Source organism: Lepus europaeus, chromosome 16 (genome assembly GCF_033115175.1).
Source record: "Lepus europaeus isolate LE1 chromosome 16, mLepTim1.pri, whole genome shotgun sequence".
Taxonomy (NCBI): Eukaryota; Metazoa; Chordata; class Mammalia; order Lagomorpha; family Leporidae; genus Lepus; species Lepus europaeus.
The window spans coordinates 5,600,472-5,618,351 of NC_084842.1; the positions used below are offsets into that span (position 1 = coordinate 5,600,472).

Consider the following 17,880-nt stretch of genomic DNA (forward strand, 5'->3'; position numbering starts at 1 on the left):
GCTCCTGGCTCCTGGCTTTGGATCAGCCCAGCTCCAGCTATTGCAGCCAACTGGGAAGTAAACCAGCAGATGGAAGAGCTTTCTCCCCCTCTCACTGTAACTCTGCCTCTCAAATAAATAAATCTAAAATAAATAAATAAGTAAACAAATACACATATTTAGAATAATGTTTTATATATAGACCTAACAGAGCTAAGACACAGAAACTTTCAAGTAGTAACTCTCTAAATATTGCCTTCAGTATTAAAAAGTGTGTGACTATGGCATCTTTAGGGTGCCTTCAGCCAAAGTCCATAGATCACAACAGTTACAAGTACAAAAGGCATCAACAGAAAAGTAGCACCTGTCTTCCCGGTCCCAGTCACTGCTGGCAAATCTCTGAACATCCCAAGTGTGTTCTGAAATCTTCAATCTAGCATAAGCAGTCACCCTTTCACAGTTTGCAATCCAAGAGGCAAAGACAGGGCAGAGCTTTTCCTCAACCAACAACTGCTTACCTGAGAAGCAGGATACCCTGGAACCTGCCCCCGCAGAGGGGGCACTTCAGTCTGAGAGTCCTGTTGGGGATACACCCAACGAGAGACCGGGGTTGGGCTGTTGCCGGGTGAACGGTAAGTGCTTGGAACCTCTGTGGAATAATTGGCCTGGGTATATCCAGGGGTGTAATACGCCCCAGAGTATGAGGCAGTACTTGCCCCAGCGCCAGGCGGGTACGGTGGACCGTATGCTCCATTTGTGTAAGAATTCAAACTCTGAAAAAAGCAAAGTTGAGAGAAAAAAGATGAATGGGTAGATGAGCTGAAATGCCCTGTCTTAAGGTCCAACCTTAAAAACTTTGGGAAGAAATGAGATCAGTGATGAATGAAAAATATGAAATACCTGAGCAACTTTTGAAGCATTCTCTATCATTTATTATGATTAGTGCCATATATGAAACTTGGGCTCTAAGTGCAGAGTCTGTGTAGTGACCATGGGAGAGCACATGATGAGAGATGAAATGATGAAGCTATGGCCTTAGAGCAGTGTTCTTCAAACGTGTCCTTAAGTATACCTAACAATCACACCGAACAGCAGGGATGAACTTAAACCCACACACTAGGGGGAGGATTCCCGAAAACCTAAGAAAATGGCTTTCAGAGAAAAGGAGTATCACAATATAATAGAAAAAGGGGGCCGGGCAGCATTTTGGTATAGTAGGTAAAGCCACCACCTGTGCTGCTGGCATCCCAACTTTGAACACCAGTTCAAGTTCCAGCTGCTCCACTTCCAATCCAGCTCCCTGGTAGTGTGCCTGGGAAAGCAGTGGCAGATGGCCAAAATCCTTGGGCCCTGGCACCCACAAAGGAAACCCAGAAGAAGCTCCTGGCTCCTGGCTTCGGCCTGGCCCAGTCCCAGCCATTGTGGACATTTATGGAGAGAACCAGCAGATGGAAGATAGATAGATAGATATCTCTCCCTTTCAAATAAACAAACAAAAAAAGAGTCAGACATAGCTCTGCCATAGGTTTTATATTTTACCACTCTTAGGAGCCAGCATCATGGCATAGTGGGTAAAACCACAGCTTGTGACACTAGCATCCCACATAGGCACCAGTTCATGTCCTGGCAGCTCCACTTCCAATCCAGTTACCTGATAATGGCCTGGGGAAAGCAGTGAAAGATGGCCCAAGTGCTTGGGCCCCTGCTACCCACACGGGAGACCCAGATGACTCCTGGCTTCAGCCTGGCCCAGCCCCAGTCATTGCAGCCATCTGGGGAATGTACCAGCAGGTGCAAGATCTCTTTATCTTTCCCTGTCTCTCCTGCCCTCTCTGTAACTCCGACTTTCAAATAAATAAATAAATTTTTTGAAACGTATGTATCCACTCTTAGCTTCAGTTTCTCCATCAGATTAACAAATATTACAAACATTTCAGAGAATTAATATAAGAAATAAACAATATGACGTAGAAGGCCACCACTACCATCCTGGGGTGGGCATTATGGTGCAGCAGGTTAAGCCTCCACTTACAACACCAGGATCCCACATTAGAGTGTTGGATTGAGTCCTGGCTGCTCCACTCCCAAACCAGCTTCCTACTTATACATCCTAGAAAGCAGCTGATGATGGCTCACACGTTTGAGCCTCGGCCATAAGGAAGGAGGCCCCTATGGAGTTCAGGGCTTCTGGCTTTGGTCTGGTCCCATCCCTCACCATTGCAGGCTTTGGGGAGTCAACCAGCACATGGAAGATTTCTCTCTATCACTCTGACTTTCCAGTAGATGAAAGTAAATGAGAAATAAACAGTAAAAATTGTCTAGTGTCTGGCAAATAGAATACTTAATAAATATAATTATTCACATTATCATTGTTGTATTTTATGGCAGAATCAAGAAATAAACCTGAATCTGACTCCGAAGTCCACATTCTTTGTACCACACCACCATGCTGCTTCCCAGAGGGGAGAGACAAATTCCCCCAATTTTGCTTATTGTAGTTTTAAATCACCTATCCTTTTAAGCTTTTATAATGGCACAATGGTAATATGGTTTAAATTTCCTTATATTTCATAGATATATATTTGTTTATTTACAAATGATATAATGTCTGAGATCGGCTTCAAAATACCTCAAGGATAAATAAAGACGGCCATGTGCTGACTGGATACTCACTGAATCTGAGATGAACACCCAGTAGTTTAGCATTTTTTTTTTAAGTTATTTATTAGTATATTTATTTGAAAAAGAGAGGGACAGAGAGGACAAAAGACTGACAGGTCTTCCATCTGCTGGTTCACTCCCCCAAGTGGCCACAAAAGCTGGGGCTGAGCCATGTCAAAATCAGGATCCTGGAACTCTAACCAGGACACCCACATGGGTAGCAGGGGGCCAAGTACTTGAGCTATCTTGTGCTGCCTTCCCAGACACATCAGCAGTGAGCTAGATTGGAAGCAGAGCAGCCAAGTTTTGAACCAGTGCCAGCCTTGCAAGCAGTGGCTTAACCTGCTGTACTCAATGCCCACCCTTCTACTACTTTTATGTTTGAATATTTTCTTAATAATAAAAAAAGGCTTCCAATACTGTGCTGTATAGCATGGAAAGAGTATATTGTAGGGGCTGGTGCTGTGGCTTATCAGGTAAAGCCTCCATCTGCAGTGCCAGCATCTCATATGGGTACCAGTTCGAGTCCCAGCTGCTCCACTTCTGATCCAGCTCTCTGCTATGGCCTGGGAAAGCAGTGGAAGATGGCCCAAGTCCTTGGGCTCCTGCACCCACTTGGGAGACCAAGAAGAAGCCCCTAGGTCCTGGCTTTGGATTGGCGCAGCTCAGCCATCTGGGAGTGAACCAGTGGATAGAAGACCCCTCTCTCTCTCTCTCTCTCTCTCTCTCTCTCTCTCTCTTCAACTCTACTTTTCAAATAAATAAATAAATCTTTAAAAAAAAAAAAAAAAGAGTTCACCAATCCAAGACTTAAAAAAAAAAAAAGTGAATGTTAAGTTTAAAGTTGGGTTAACATGATAGGGAAGAAGCTAAGAAGAAATTTGCCAAAATATCAAATAGGATGACGGAATCCCAGTTGTTTCCCTCTCCCCATCCTTCATTTTTCAAATTTTTAATAAGAGTTATATTTTTATGGTACAACAGTTTATGGTATTAAAAATGTCATATGAAATCCAGGTGTGGCTACAATCCAGTGGGCTACTGGTTACTTCATTTGTGTCCAAGCAGATTATTTTAGTGAAAGGAATCTTGAGACTAAGGACAACAAGCTATGATGCGAAACTTTTCACTTGATGTGGCAAAAGATGAATCTGAGGAAATCCAAATGGCCAACACACATATGAAAAAATGCCCAGGATCACTAGCAATCAGGGAAATGAAAATCAAAACCACAATGAAGTTTTACCTCACTCCCCAACCCCCACCCCCATTAGAATGGCTCTCATACAGAAAATCAACAAGCAACAAATGCTGGCAAGGATGTGGGGGGAAAAGGTACCCTAATCCATGTTGGTGGGAATGCAAATTGGTACAGCCACTGTGGAAGACAGTATGGAGATACCTCAGAAATCTGAATATAGACCTACCATATGACCCAGCCATCCCATTCCTGGGAATTTGCCCATGGGAAATGAAATCAGCACATGAAAGTTATTTTGTACCCCCATGTTTATTGCAGCTCAATTCACGATAGCTAAGACATGGAATCAGTAACTGAAGACTGGATAAAGAAATTATGGGATATGTACACCACGGAATACTACACAGTGGTAAAAATAAAATTTGAAATCCTGTCATTTGTAACAAAATGAAACTGGGCAATATCATACTTAGTGAAATAGGTCAGTCCCAAAAGGACAAATACTATATGTACTCCCTGATCTGTGGTAACTAATAGAGCATCTAAAAGGTAATGTATGGAAGTGAAATTAACACTTTGAGATGCAATGACTTTGCTCTTCTTTTTTTTAAAGATTTATTTTATTTATTTGAAAGGAAGAGTTAGAGGTCTTCCATCTGCTGGTTCACTCCCCAGATGGATGCAATGACTGGAGCTGCGCCGATCTGAAGCCAGGAGCTCTTCTAGGTTTCCCATGGGGGTGCAGAGGCCAAAGGACTTGGACCATCTTCCACTGCTTTCCCAGGCCATAGCAGAGAGCTGCCTCTGCCTCTCTGTAAATGTGCTTTTCGAATAAATAAATAAATCTTAAAAAAAAAAAGCAATATGCAAATTGCCAATACCCTTCATCCATTAGAAGGTCTAAGGAAGAGAAACTTCAAATAAGAAAGCTGTGTTGGGGCCGGTGCTATGGTGCAGTAGGTTAATCCTCCACCTGCGGTGCCGGCATCCCATACGGGCACCAGTTCGAGACCTGGCTGCTCCACTTCCGATCCAGCTTTCTGCTTTCGCCTGTGAAAGCAGAAGATGGCCCAAGTCCTTGGGCCCCTGCACCCGTGTGGGAAACCCAGAGGAAGCTCCTGGATCCTGCCATCAGATTGGTAACACTCCGGCCGTTGCAGCCATCTGGGGAGTGAACCATCGGATGGAAGACCTTTCTCTCTGTCTCTCTGTCTCTCCTCTCTCATGTGTAACTCTGACTTTCAAATAAATAAATAGGGGCCGGCGCCGTGGCTCACTTGGTTAATCCTCCGCCTGCGGCACCGGCATCTCATATGGGCGCAGGGTTCTAGTCCCGGTTGCTCCTCTTCCAGGCCAGCTCTCTGCTGTGGCCAGGGAAGGCAGTGGAGGATGGCCCAAGTGCTTGGGCCCCTGTACCCACATGGAGACTAGGAAGAAGCACCTGGCTCCTGGCTTCGGATCAGTGCAGTGCGCTGGCCATAGTGGCCATTTGGGGGTGAACCAACGGAAAGAAGACCTTTCTCTCTGTCTCTCTCTCACTGTCTAACTCTGCCTGTCAAATAAAAAAATAAAATAAAAATTAAAAAATAAATGTTTTAAAAAAAAAAAAAGCTGTGTAATGACCAATCAGAAAACCTGTATGTTTACTATACAAACTATTTCCTGGTTTTCAGATGTCTTTATGAATTCATGCCTACTTTTCCCAAAGAGTTACTGTGTGGACAATCATAAAGCTTGAGCACCCACTCACTGGAGAGAGCATGGAGTTGGAAGACTCTGTCAGCCTGGCAGTTGCTAAAGGCTTTTGCTAAGAATGTGCTACCTACCATATTTCAGAAATGTCACAAATTTTTTTAAGTTTTGGTTTGAAAAGTAAACTGGCAGGCTGGCGCCACGGCTCAATAGGCTAAACCTCCGCTTGCGACGCAGGCAAAATGGAGGAGTTCCTGGCTCAGTTTCTGAGCCTCTTGATACAGAGCCCAAAGGAGAATAAAATGCTTCCAGTGCCTCAGAAGACTGATTTCTATCACCTCCAGAAGTTCAGCACAGAAATGAAGAAATTAAGAACAAATCATGGCTGGCGCCACAGCTCACTAGGCTAATCCTCCGCCTGCGGCACAGGCACACCAGGTTCTAGTTCCGGTTGGGGCGCCAGATTCTGTTGCTCCTCTTCCAGTCCAGCTCTCTGCTGTGGCCCAGGAGGGCAGGGGAGGATGGCCCAAGTGCTTGGGCCCTGAACCCGCATGGGAAACCAGGAGAAGCACCTGGCTCCTGGCTTCAGGTCGGCACAGCGCACTGGCCGTAGAGGCCATTTGGGGGGTGAACCAATGGAAGGAAGACCTTTCTCTCTGATCTCTCTCTCACTGTCTAACTCTGTCAAAAAAAAAAAAAAAAAAAAAGAGCAAATCACAAGCAACTCAAGTGAAGGTGAAGAATTCCTTGGAAACTTCACAAACTTCATCAGCGCTCTGTGAGATGTGAGACAGTTCTGTCTCCAGAGGTCCTGCCTCTGAGATTGTGAACTTCAGTGTTATTCATACCCTACTCCAGGAATCGCCCTCCATGCTCCTCCTAACAGTCCTTATTATTAGCCAAAGAATGAAGCTCTGAAAAATAAGGAAAGCTTTATTTCATATATTGCTCTGATACCTGCATGGCACATACATGGCACCTGGGGCACAGCAGGCCTATCAACTCTAGGGATTGATGAGATACCTTAGCAACATGAAGGGCTTCTAAAGAAATGTAAATTCCATACTCCAAAGAAAAAGACATGAGATTATGCATTCTTAGTTTATTAGAGCCATTTCTGAAATAGAATTTTTAAGATTCATAAAACCTATCAAACAGAAGAATAACCATGTGGCAAGGCTAACAGAAGGAGGCAGCTAAATGGCAAATGTGTGGTATTATTTAATTTTTTAAAAAAGGAAAACTAGTCACATCTGCCTACCACTATAGGAATCTGTCTTGGTTAGAAGCTAAGTGACAGACCAACATCATGGCACAGCAGTTAAGCTGCCACTTGGGACACTCACATCCCATACTGGAGTGTTGTTTTGTTTTGTTTTTTTAAAGATTTATTTATTTATTCGAAAGTCAGAGTTACTCAGAAAGAGAAGGAGAGGCAGAAACAGAGAGAGGTCTTCCATCTGATGGTCCACTCCCCAGATGGCTGCAACGGCCAGGGCCGTGCCAATCTGAAGCCAAAAGCCAGGAGCTTCTTCTGGGTCTCCCATGTGGGTGCAGGGGCCCAAGCACTTGGCCATCTTCTACTGCTTTCCCAGGCCATAGCAGAGAGCTGGATCATAAGTGGAGCAGCTGGGTCTTGAACCGGCACCCATATGGGATGCTGGCACTTCAGGCCAGGACGTTAACCCACTGTGCCACAGCGCCGGCCCCTGGTGTGTTGTTTTGAGCACCAGCTATTCTGCTTCCCATCCAGCTTCCTGCTAATGCACCTGAAGGCCCACCCCATAACATCATCTTTCATTTCACATTTCATTATCTCTGATCAACTTCATCCCCTGAAGTTCCTGTATCATTTTTTAAAATCAACTTCTTTTATATTTTCCCTATGTAACCAAGCAAATGTTCCTCTAATTTTAATAAAAATGCTTTTGGCTCAAAATCAATCTTACAACAGTATATCACCAAATTAATGAGAAAAAAAGGAATATAACATTTTCTTAATTGAACCAATTATTTAGCTCCTAAAGAAATGTTTCCATTATTTCAGACTCTGTATCACTAATGAATTAGAATAGACTTGAACATAGATTTGACTTTTTGAAATCCCTCAGGATAATCATACTAGTAATCTTTATGATGATCTTAAAATTTAATTATACAGAGACCATAAGTTTATAGAGAATTCTAACCTAGATTTAAAATTCTTGAACAGAATTATTTAAATAGAACCTAGATTTTAAAACCTTGAACAGAGGGCAGCATTGTAGTGTAGTGGGTAAAGACACCACCTGCAACACCGGCATCCCATATGGGCAGCAGTTCATGTCCCGGCTGCTCCACTTCCAATCCAGCTCCCTGCTAATGTGCCTGGGAAAGTAGCAGAAGAAGATGGCTCAAGTACTGGGTCCCTGCACCCACATGGGAGACCCAGATGTATCTCCAGGCACCTCACTTTGGCCTGGCCCAGCATGAGCCATTACAGCCATATGGGGAAAGAAACAGCAGATGGAAGATTGATCTCTCTCTCTCTGTTTCAAGTAAATAAATATTTTAAAATAAATAAATTTCTGTGGATTCATTAGAAACCTGCTTAAATGCAGCTGCTGGGGCCGGCCCTGTGGCTTAGCAGGTAAAGCCACCACCCACAACATCTGCATCCCATATGGGTGCGGGTTCAAGTCCCAGCTACTTCACTTCTGATCAGGCTCCCTGCTAATGGGCCTGGGAAAGCAGCAGCAGATGACCCAAGTCCTCAGGCCCCTGCACCTATGTGGGAGACCTGGAAGAAGCTCCTGGCTCTTCTCTTCGATCGACCCAGCTCCAACCATTGCAGCCATTTGAGAAGTAAAGCAGTGGGTAGAAGATCTCTCTCTATAACTCTTCCTATTAAATCAATAAATAAATCTTTATAAAAAATAGCTGCTTTAAAATTACATATTGTGGCTGGCGCCGCGACTCACTTGGCTAATCCTCCACCTGTGGCGCCGGCACCCTGGGTTCTAGTCCCAGTCAGGACGCCGGATTCTATCGCGGTTGCTCCTCTTCCAGTCCAGCTCTCTGCTGTGGCCCAGGAGTGCAGTGGAGGATGGCCCAAGTGCCTGGGCCCTGCACCCGCATGGGAGACCAGGAGGAAGCACCTGGCTCCTGGCTTTGGATCGGTGCAGTGCGTCGGCCGCAGCACACCAGCCGTAGCAGCCATTTGGGGGGGTGAACCAACGGAAAGGAAGACCTTCCTCTCTGTTTCTCTCTCTCACTAACTCTGCCTGTAAAAAAATTTATATATTGCAATTATATTTTAAGAAATTATCTGTATACAGAAATATGGTATATAGAAAAAAATGGAGAAGGAAATAAGCACACTGACAGTCACAAATTTGTTAGGGTGGCAAAACTATAGGTGACTGACATTAAAACATTTCTTCATGGTACAACAATTTTGGAAAGTAACTTAGCTATATCTAATAAAGATGTATATACTCAAACCCAGTGATACCAAACATAGAGAAATTTTTATCTGTGTGTATGACAGAAAAGTGAAAAGGTTGAACACAAGATGCAAGAGGATGAAACTACACATACCAAGTTTAAAAACATGTTAAGTAACACCATATAAAGTTTAGGGGATATATATATATACACAGTAGTTAATGCATTAAAATACACATACGATATGTATTTTACATATGCTATGTATATATACATATATCTACTTCAGGAAATGAAAAGATATGTTATATGGGCCTTCATGCCTTACTTCTTTGAAAAAATCTGAAACAAATGTGGCAAACCGAAAAAGCTAGGTGCTAAACAAAAAGCTATACTTATTTTTGGCATTCTCTTTATATGCATGAAATATTTAAAATTAAATATTTGTCATAAGAAGTCAAGTTTTAAGTAACATATGGCTAAGGCAATAGTTAAGTCAATCACCCCGATCTGATCATCAGACTGCATACACGTACTGAAACGTCACACTGTATCCCCAAAAATATATAATTGCAATGTGTCAATTTTTTAAAATTTTAATAAATAAATATATTTTATGTTTTTTTGTCTTCTGGGTCCCCTGTGGAATAATCTATTAAGCCTCAAGCTACCTCTGCTAAAGGTAGCCCAGATATTTCTTTATCTTTTAGTTAAAAACATTAAATGAAATCGATAGCGCTCATTAAATTAAAAAAAAAAAAAGCTACACATAACTAGTATGAAATCTCAATAGGTTCTGAAAATAAGTCACTTCATTAAGAAATTTAGAAATTCTGTCCATTTGAAGCCATACCTGGCCTTGCAATTCTGGTCTTGTGGGATATGTACTTGGGTAAGGAGCCCGATGTCGTGCAGTAGAATTCCAATAGTTTGAGTTGTAGTTAGGATACGGTGGCTGCTCCTAAGAGAAAAAGGAAAATAAAGCCAATTTTAACAAATTCTTATAACAGTCTGAGATCAGTCAACAAGAGGCAGGTTACAAGTACATATGAAAAAAGGAATCGTGGCCGGCGCCGTGGCTTAACAGGCTAATCCTCCGCCTTGCAGCACTGGCACACCGGGTTCTAGTCCCGGTTGGGGCGCTGGATTCTGTCCCGGTTGCTCCTCTTCCAGTCCAGCTCTCTGCTATGGCCCGGGAAGGCAGTGGAGGATGGCCCAAGTGCTTGGGCCCTGCACCCGCATGGGAGACCAGGAGAAGCACCTGGCTCCTGGCTTCGGATCAGCGCGATGAGCCAGCCACAGCGGCCATTGGAGGGTGAACCAACGGCAAAAAGGAAGACCTTTCTCTCTGTCTCTCTCTCTCACTATCCACTCTGCCTGTCCAAAAAAAAAAAAAAGGAATCGAATACCACTATAAATCATTCATTATTAAATTTATGCAGGCCTACTACATAATGAACCATATGACCTAGGGGTGGACATTACAGGAGTAGTGGCACAGCACTGTGGTTAAGCTGCAGCTTGGGAGCCCACATCCTATAGAGGGCTAGTCCCTCCACTGCCAATCCAGTTTCCTGCTAACAAGCCTGGGAAGGCCCTGGATGATGGCCCAAGTACTTGGATACTTGCTACCCATGAGTCTGAGATGGAGTTCCCAGCTCCTGGATTCTGCCTGGTCCAGTGCTGGCTGTTGTAGGCATTTGGGAGTGAACAAGCAAATGGAAGATCTTTCCTCTAACTCTTCTCTGTCATTCTTTCAAATAAATAAATAAAAACTTTAAAACAATTATTGACTATCTAGTCAAAGTTTGCTCTTATGCATTGTGACAATCCCACAGGCCAAAAGGATACATAAAGGAATTTTACCAAATCAAGATGATCAGCAAAACCAGACATTAAATTGCCTCTATCCCTCTTCAATCACCATCCTTCATCACTATAATACTAATTTACTTAGTGAAACAAAACAACCTTTGCCACTTTTAAGAAGAGCACTTGCTAACAACTTAAAAAACACGAAGATACTACTATTGAAGCTTACTTCAAGAACACACATCTCCAGTACTCAACTTCCTCCCTGGGCCAGATGCTATTTGTCCGCATTCCTCTGCTCTGTGCTATGGGTAAGCTTTCTGCTGGAAGCCTGTAACCTCAGTGTCAGGAACTGATGTAGAACAATCACTACTCCAGGGAGAAAATCTAAGACGATGTTCTCTTTGGCCTTTCTCTCCATCTCAAAAATAAGAGCAATGACAGCTGTTGGCGTCTTCCCCGAAAGCACACATGAAGGGCCTCTGGTTCTGTCAAAGGCCACTCTGGACCATGTTAACTTCTCAAGAACCTCTACTCTCTCATTTGTCATCTGCTTCTCCTAGTAGCACATCTGCACTAAAATACAAACCTGCCCTCAAAACTCCTACAAATATTAAAGATATTTAATTCTGAAAGTACATTAACGAAATGTGACTAGATAAGTGAGTATATAAATAAATACATAGGGGGCCGGCGCTGTGGCGCAGCGGGTTAACACCCTGGCCTGAAGTGCCCGCATCCCATATGGGCACCGGTTCAAGTACCGGCTGCTCCACTTCCGATCCAGCTCTCTGCTATAGTCTGGGATTGCAGAAGAGGATGGCCCAAGTCCTTGGGCCCCTGTGCCCGCATGGGAGACCCGGAGGAAACTCCTGGCTCCTGGCTTCGGATCGGCACAGCTCCGGCTGTTGCGGCCATCTGGGGAGTGAACCATCGGATAGAAGACCTCTCTGTCTCTCTCTGCTTCTCCTCTCTCTGTGTAACTCTGACTTTCAAATAAATAAAATAAAAAATATTTTAAAAAAATAAATACATAGGATAACAGTAACCAGATAATTGTCAAAACTGAGTGATGGATATATGAGGGTTTTCTAACTCTAGTCTCTAACGTATGTTTGAAAATTTCTGACAAAAAAAGAAACAAAACTGTGGGACAGATATTTAAAGTAGACTGCCTTTATGGGGCCGGTGCCATGGCGCAGTAGGTTAATCCTCCACCTGCGGCACTGGCATCCCATATGAGCACCGGTTCTAGTCCCGGCTGCTCCTCTTCCCATCCAGCTCTCTGCTGTGGCCTGGGAAAGCAGTGGAAGATGGCCCAAGTCCTTGGGCCCCTGCACCCACGTGGGAGACCCAGAAGAAGCTCCTAGCTCCTGGCTTCGGATTGGCGCAGCTCAAGCCACTGCAGCCATTGTAGAGTGAACCAACAGAAAGAAGACCTTTCTGTCCCTCCCTCTCTGTCTGTAACTCTACCTCTCAAATAAATAAATATTTAAAAAATAGACTGCCTTTAAATATACCCTATTTTGTACATTTAACTTTCAACAACTGTAAATACTTTACATAATGAACAAAGATAATGAAATCTTTAACATTCCTAAAAGAAAGCAAAACAAAAACAAAATCACTGAGTACAGCATTGGTTGAACAACCTTACAAAGAAACCCTACAAAATTAACTTAAAGCACAGTAATTCAACTGAAATTCCTAGCAGGATATACCCTAAAGACCAAAAGCAAATCAAAACAAACCAACAAAACTAAGAAAACTGAAAAAAGCTTGAATTTTTTTTAGCAATCATATTAATAATTACCAACACTGTTATTATTTTGACTTTTGTGTGGGTATTGTACTTGCAAATAAATAATTATGTTGGCATGGTTGGGAATCAGTATTTTCATGATAGGAGAGATAAAGAAAGAAAAATAATGAAATTTGGGGCCGGCACTGTGGCATAGCTGGTAAAGCTACTGCCTGTTAAGCTGGCATCCCAGATAGGCAGGGGTTCCACTTCTGATCCAACTCCCTGCTAATGGCCTGGGAAAAGCAGTGGAAGATGGTCCAAGTAGTTGGGCCCCTGGCACCCACATGAGAGAATGGATGAAACTCCTGGCTCTTGATTTCAGCCTTGCCCTGCCCTGGCCATTGCAGCCATCTGGAAAGTGAACCGACAGAAGAAACCTCTCTCTCTCTCTCTAACTCTTTCAAGTTAAAAAAAATAATAATAATTAATTTAAAAATTTAAATCATGAAATTAAAAACCCATATATTCATTAATCTGAATTGGAAATAGCGTGAATTCAAATGGTATCATAGTTTCCTAAAAAACTACCCAAGGGCGGGCATATGGCGCCGTGGTTAAGACACTACTTGGAATATCCACATTTGAGATTGGACAGCGTGGGTTCTAGTCCCAGGTCTGGTTCCTGCTAATGTGCATGCTGGAAAGCAAGAGGTGAGGGCTCAAGTTTCAGTCTGGACCAGTCCCCACTGTTGAGGGCATGTGAGGAGTGAACCAGCAGATGGGAGTTCTCTATCTCTGTGTCACTCAATATCTGTCTGTGGTGTAGTGGGTAAAGCCACAGCATCCCATATGGGTGCTGGTTCGAGTCCCAGCTACTCCACTTCCAATCCAGCTCTCTGCTATGGCCTGTGGCATAGTGGGTAAAGCCACAGCATCCCATATGGGTGCTGGTTCGAGTCCCGGCTGTTCCACTTCCAATCCAGCTCTCTGCTATGGCCTGGAAAAGCAACAGAAGATGGTCCAAGTCCTTGGGCCCCTGCATCCGCATGGGAGACCCAGAGGAGGCTCCTGGCTCCTAGCACAGCTCCGGCTGTTGCGACCAACTGGGGAGTGAACCAATAGATGGAAGATGTCTCTCTCTCTCTGTTTGCCTCTCCTCTCTCTGTGTAGCTCTTTCAAATAAATAAGTAAATCTTTAAAAAAAACAAAAAAACAAAAAAAGATACCTCTCTGTCTCTGCCTCTCTGTCTCTCAAATAAATAAAAGGTGTTTGGCCTAGCAGACACTTGCATCAGAGTGCCTGAATTTTTTTTTTTTTTGACAGATAGTGTTAGACAGTGAGAGATAGAGAGAGAGAGAGAAAGCTCTTCCTTCCGTTGGTTCACTCCCCAAATGGCCACCACGGTCAGAGCTACGCCAATCCGAAGCCAGGAACCAGGTGCTTCTTCCTAGTCTCCTACACCGGTGCAGGTGCCCAAGCACTTGGGTCATCCTCCTCTGCCTTCCTGGGCCACAGCAGAGAGCTGGACTGGAAGAGGAGCAACTGGGACTAGAACCGGTTCCCATATGGGGTGCCAGCACCGCAGGCGGAGGATTAACCAAATGAGCCACGGCGCCGGCCCCGGAGTGCCTGAATTTGATATCTGGCTCTGGCTCCTGACTTCAGTTTTCTGCTAATGCAGACTCCAGGAGGCAGCAGTGACGGCTCAAGTGACTGGATTCTTGCTGCCCACGTAAGAAACCTAGAGTGAGCTCCCCACTCCTGTCTTCAGCCCAGCCTAGTCCCAACCACTGCAGGCACCTGAGAAGTCAGCCAGCTGATGCAAGCTCTCTATTTCAAATTAATTAGTCCTTTCAAAACCTACCACACTGATAACCACAAACAGGACATAATTCAAATAACTCTTGAACAGCTTTCTGAATGAGTATCCTTAGCGGTATATACTCTAAAGGCAAAAGAAATGCAAAAGAGAAAAAAAAAAAAAAACTTTACACAAAATGTTGTCACAAGTAATATCAGTAATGGAATTTTTAAATTATTCTGTGTATTAGAGAGGCAAAATAAATAAATATGATGATATTATTGAGAACCAGTATTTTCACAGGGGTAGAAAAGAATAAAATATGGAATAGGCTAGCTGAGCAAGAACTGGGTGATAGTGGACTTGAATTGGTGGTATCAGTATAAATTCACCTACTTTAAAAAATGTAACATAAGGGACCTGCGCTGTGGCATAGTGCACTAAGCCTCCGCCTGGTTCCTAGTTTCGGATCGGCTCAGCTCCGGCCATTGCAATCATCTGGGGAATGATTCAGCAGATGGAAGACCTTGCTCACTGTCTCTCCTTCTCTTGGTCTGTAACTCTAGCTCTTAAATAAATAAAGCTTTAAAAAATTTAATACAACTTTTCATGTCAAACAAACAACTATGGGTAAAAGTAACCCGTCAGACAAAGGATTAAAGGGTCACTGTCCATTTTAACAACACTCTGCATGTACCCTCCATTATCAGGCAGGCCTCAGCCTCAGGATGAGAAGATACATGGCTAAATCCAAACTTAACCTGGAGGCTGGAGAAGAACGGCAACAGCAGACGTACAGAAACACACACTTACTACCTTAGTCACTGAAATCCGGAGCTATCTTCTACTACAAGAAAAATCAATTAGTAACTAACTATCTAACGTGTAACATAGCACAGAGAAAAAAGAATGATTTAAAATGACTTTTGGATGACACTATTTTAGCTGTTTATGTTCAGTGGAACACAGTCTACCCTCTGCATCTGCAGGCTCACTGTAGACCAAAAATATTCAGAGAGAAAGGGACAGGCATCTGGCCTACCAATTAACATGCCCAAGTCTCACGCCTCAGTCCCCGAGTTCATTCCAGCTTCCTGCCAATGCAGGTCATGGGAGGCACCGTGATGGCTCAAATGGTTGGGTCCCTGTCACCCACTCAGATCTGGTATGAGTGTTCAGTTCCCGGATCCAGCCCCAAAGATGGGATATCTATCTCTCAAATAAATTCTTCTAAAAAAATTTTTTTATGATTAGAGGAAAAAAAATGTCTGTACTAAACATATACACTTTTTTTCTTCATTATTCCCATACAATAAAACCTAACCACAAGCCGGCGCCGCGGCTCAATAGGCTAATCCTCCGCCTGCGGCGCCGGCACCCCGGGTTCTAGTCCCGGTCGGGGTGCCAGATTCTGTCCCGGTTGCCCCGCTTCCAGGCCAGCTCTCTGCTATGGCCCGGGAGTGCAGTGGAGGATGGCCCAAGTGCTTGGGCCCTGCACCCGCATGGGAGACCAGGAGAAGCACCTGGCTCCTGCCTTCAGATCAGCGCAGTGTGCGGGCCATGGCGGCCATGGGAGGGTGAACCAACGGCAAAAAGGAAGACCTTTCTCTCTGTCTCTCTCTCTCTCTCTCTCTCTCTCTCTCTCACTATGCACTCTGCCTGTCAAAAAAAAAAAAAAAATTAGGCCGGCACCACGGCTCAGTAGGCTAATCCTCCGCCTTGCGGCGCCGGCACACCGGGTTCTAGTCCCGGTCGGGGCACTGATCCTGTCCCGGTTGCCCCTCTTCCAGGCCAGCTCTCTGCTGTGGCCAGGGAGTGCAGTGGAGGATGGCCCAAGTCCTTGGGCTCTGCACCCCATGGGAGACCAGGAGAAGCACCTGGCTCCTGCCATCGGAACAGCACGGTGCGCTGGCCGCAGCGTGCCTACCGCGGCGGCCATTGGAGGGTGAACCAACGGCAAAGGAAGACCTTTCTCTCTGTCTCTCTCTCTCTCACTGTCCACTCTGCCTGTCAAAAATTAAAAAAAAAAAAATTAAAAAAAAAACCTAACCACTATTTACATTGTATTAGTTATTGCAAGTATTCTGAGATGATTACAAATATTCTGAGATGACTTAACATATCCAGGAGCATATACACAGGCTACATGCAAATACAGCACCACATATAAGGAAGCTGAGCATCATGGATTTTATTATCTTGGAAGCAATCCCTTGTAGATACTGAGGGACAACTGTATTATCTTAGGACAGCTGAACTGCAAAGAAACCAGAATTGCACCCACTAGTTAGCTGTTTGTCATAATTATGACACTCTTATCTTTATTAAAAGATTGATTGAAATATTCACTACCACACAATCCATCCGTTTAAAGTATACAATTCAATGGCTTTCAGTATATTCAGATATGTGCAATACCTCCAAAACTTCAGAACATTTTCAAAGCTCAAAAAGAAACATCCCCATCTCCCCAATCTCCCACTAAAACAGCCTACTTCCTATCTCTACATCACTGCCTATTCTGGATGTTTCATATAAGTGCAATCTGTGGCTGGCGTCCTTCATTCAGCCTATTTCCAGGCTTCAGCTATGTTGGGTCATGTGTCAGTATTTCACTGCCTTTGGTGGCCAATTAATATTCCATTGTATGCAAATACCATATCGTTTTTCCATTCATCAATTAATGGATATCTAAACTGTTATCACCTTCTGATTATAATGAATAATGCTGCTATAAACATTTTTTAAGATTTTTTTTTAAGATTTATTTATTTATTTGAAAGTCAGAGTTACACAGTGAGAGGAGAGGCAGAGAGAGACAGAGAGGTCTTCCATCCGCTGGTTTACTCCCTAATTGGCCACAACAGACGGAGCTGTGCTGATCCGAAGCCAGGAGCCAGGAGCTTCTTCCGGGTCTCCCACGCAGGTGCAGGGGCCCAAGGAGTTGGGCCATCCTCTACTGCTATCCCAGGCCATAGTAGAGAGCTGATTGAAAGTGGAGCAGCCAGGTCTCAAACCAGCGCCCATATGGGATGCCAGTGCTTCAGGCCAGGGCGTTAACCTGCTGTGCCACAGCACCGGCCCCTAAGATTTATTTTATTTATTTGAAAGGCAGAGTTACAGAGAGAGAGAGAGAGGAAGAAACATTGAGAGGTCTTCCTTTCATCCACTGATTTACTCCCTCAATGGTCACAATGGCTGAGGCTGGGCCAGCCCAAAGCCAGGATCCAGGAGCTTCTTCTCGGGCCCCTGTACCCACGTGGGAAGAAGCTCAGTCTCCCACGTGGGTGCAGGGGCCCGAGCATTTGAGCCATCTTCCATTGCTTTCCCAGACCCATTAACAAGGAGCTTGGTTGGAAGTGGAGAGCCAGGACTCAAACAGGCACCCATATGGGATGCCAGTGTTGTTGGCTTTACCCACTATACCACAATGCCAGCCTCTGCTATAAACATTTGTGAACAAGTTTTTTATCTTTTTTTTTTTTTTTGGGGGGGGGTTCTGTTTTGTTTTTTTATGGCCATGCTAATGGATATACAGTGGTTTTGATTTGTAGTTCTCTGAT

At 44.1% G+C, this 17,880-nt stretch overlaps 1 protein-coding gene across 1 annotated transcript in view; it reads right to left on the minus strand.

The window, feature by feature from the left end:
* BAG4 (BAG cochaperone 4) overlaps window positions 1-17,880 on the minus strand; it is a 28,632-nt gene that overhangs the window by 5,310 nt on the left and 5,442 nt on the right. The window contains exons 2-3 of the mRNA XM_062212907.1: window positions 9,813-9,920; window positions 498-752 (exon numbers count right to left, since the gene is read on the minus strand). Of these exons, the coding sequence (XP_062068891.1) occupies window positions 498-752; window positions 9,813-9,920 (363 nt within the window). The remainder of the gene's footprint in view (window positions 1-497; window positions 753-9,812; window positions 9,921-17,880) is intronic.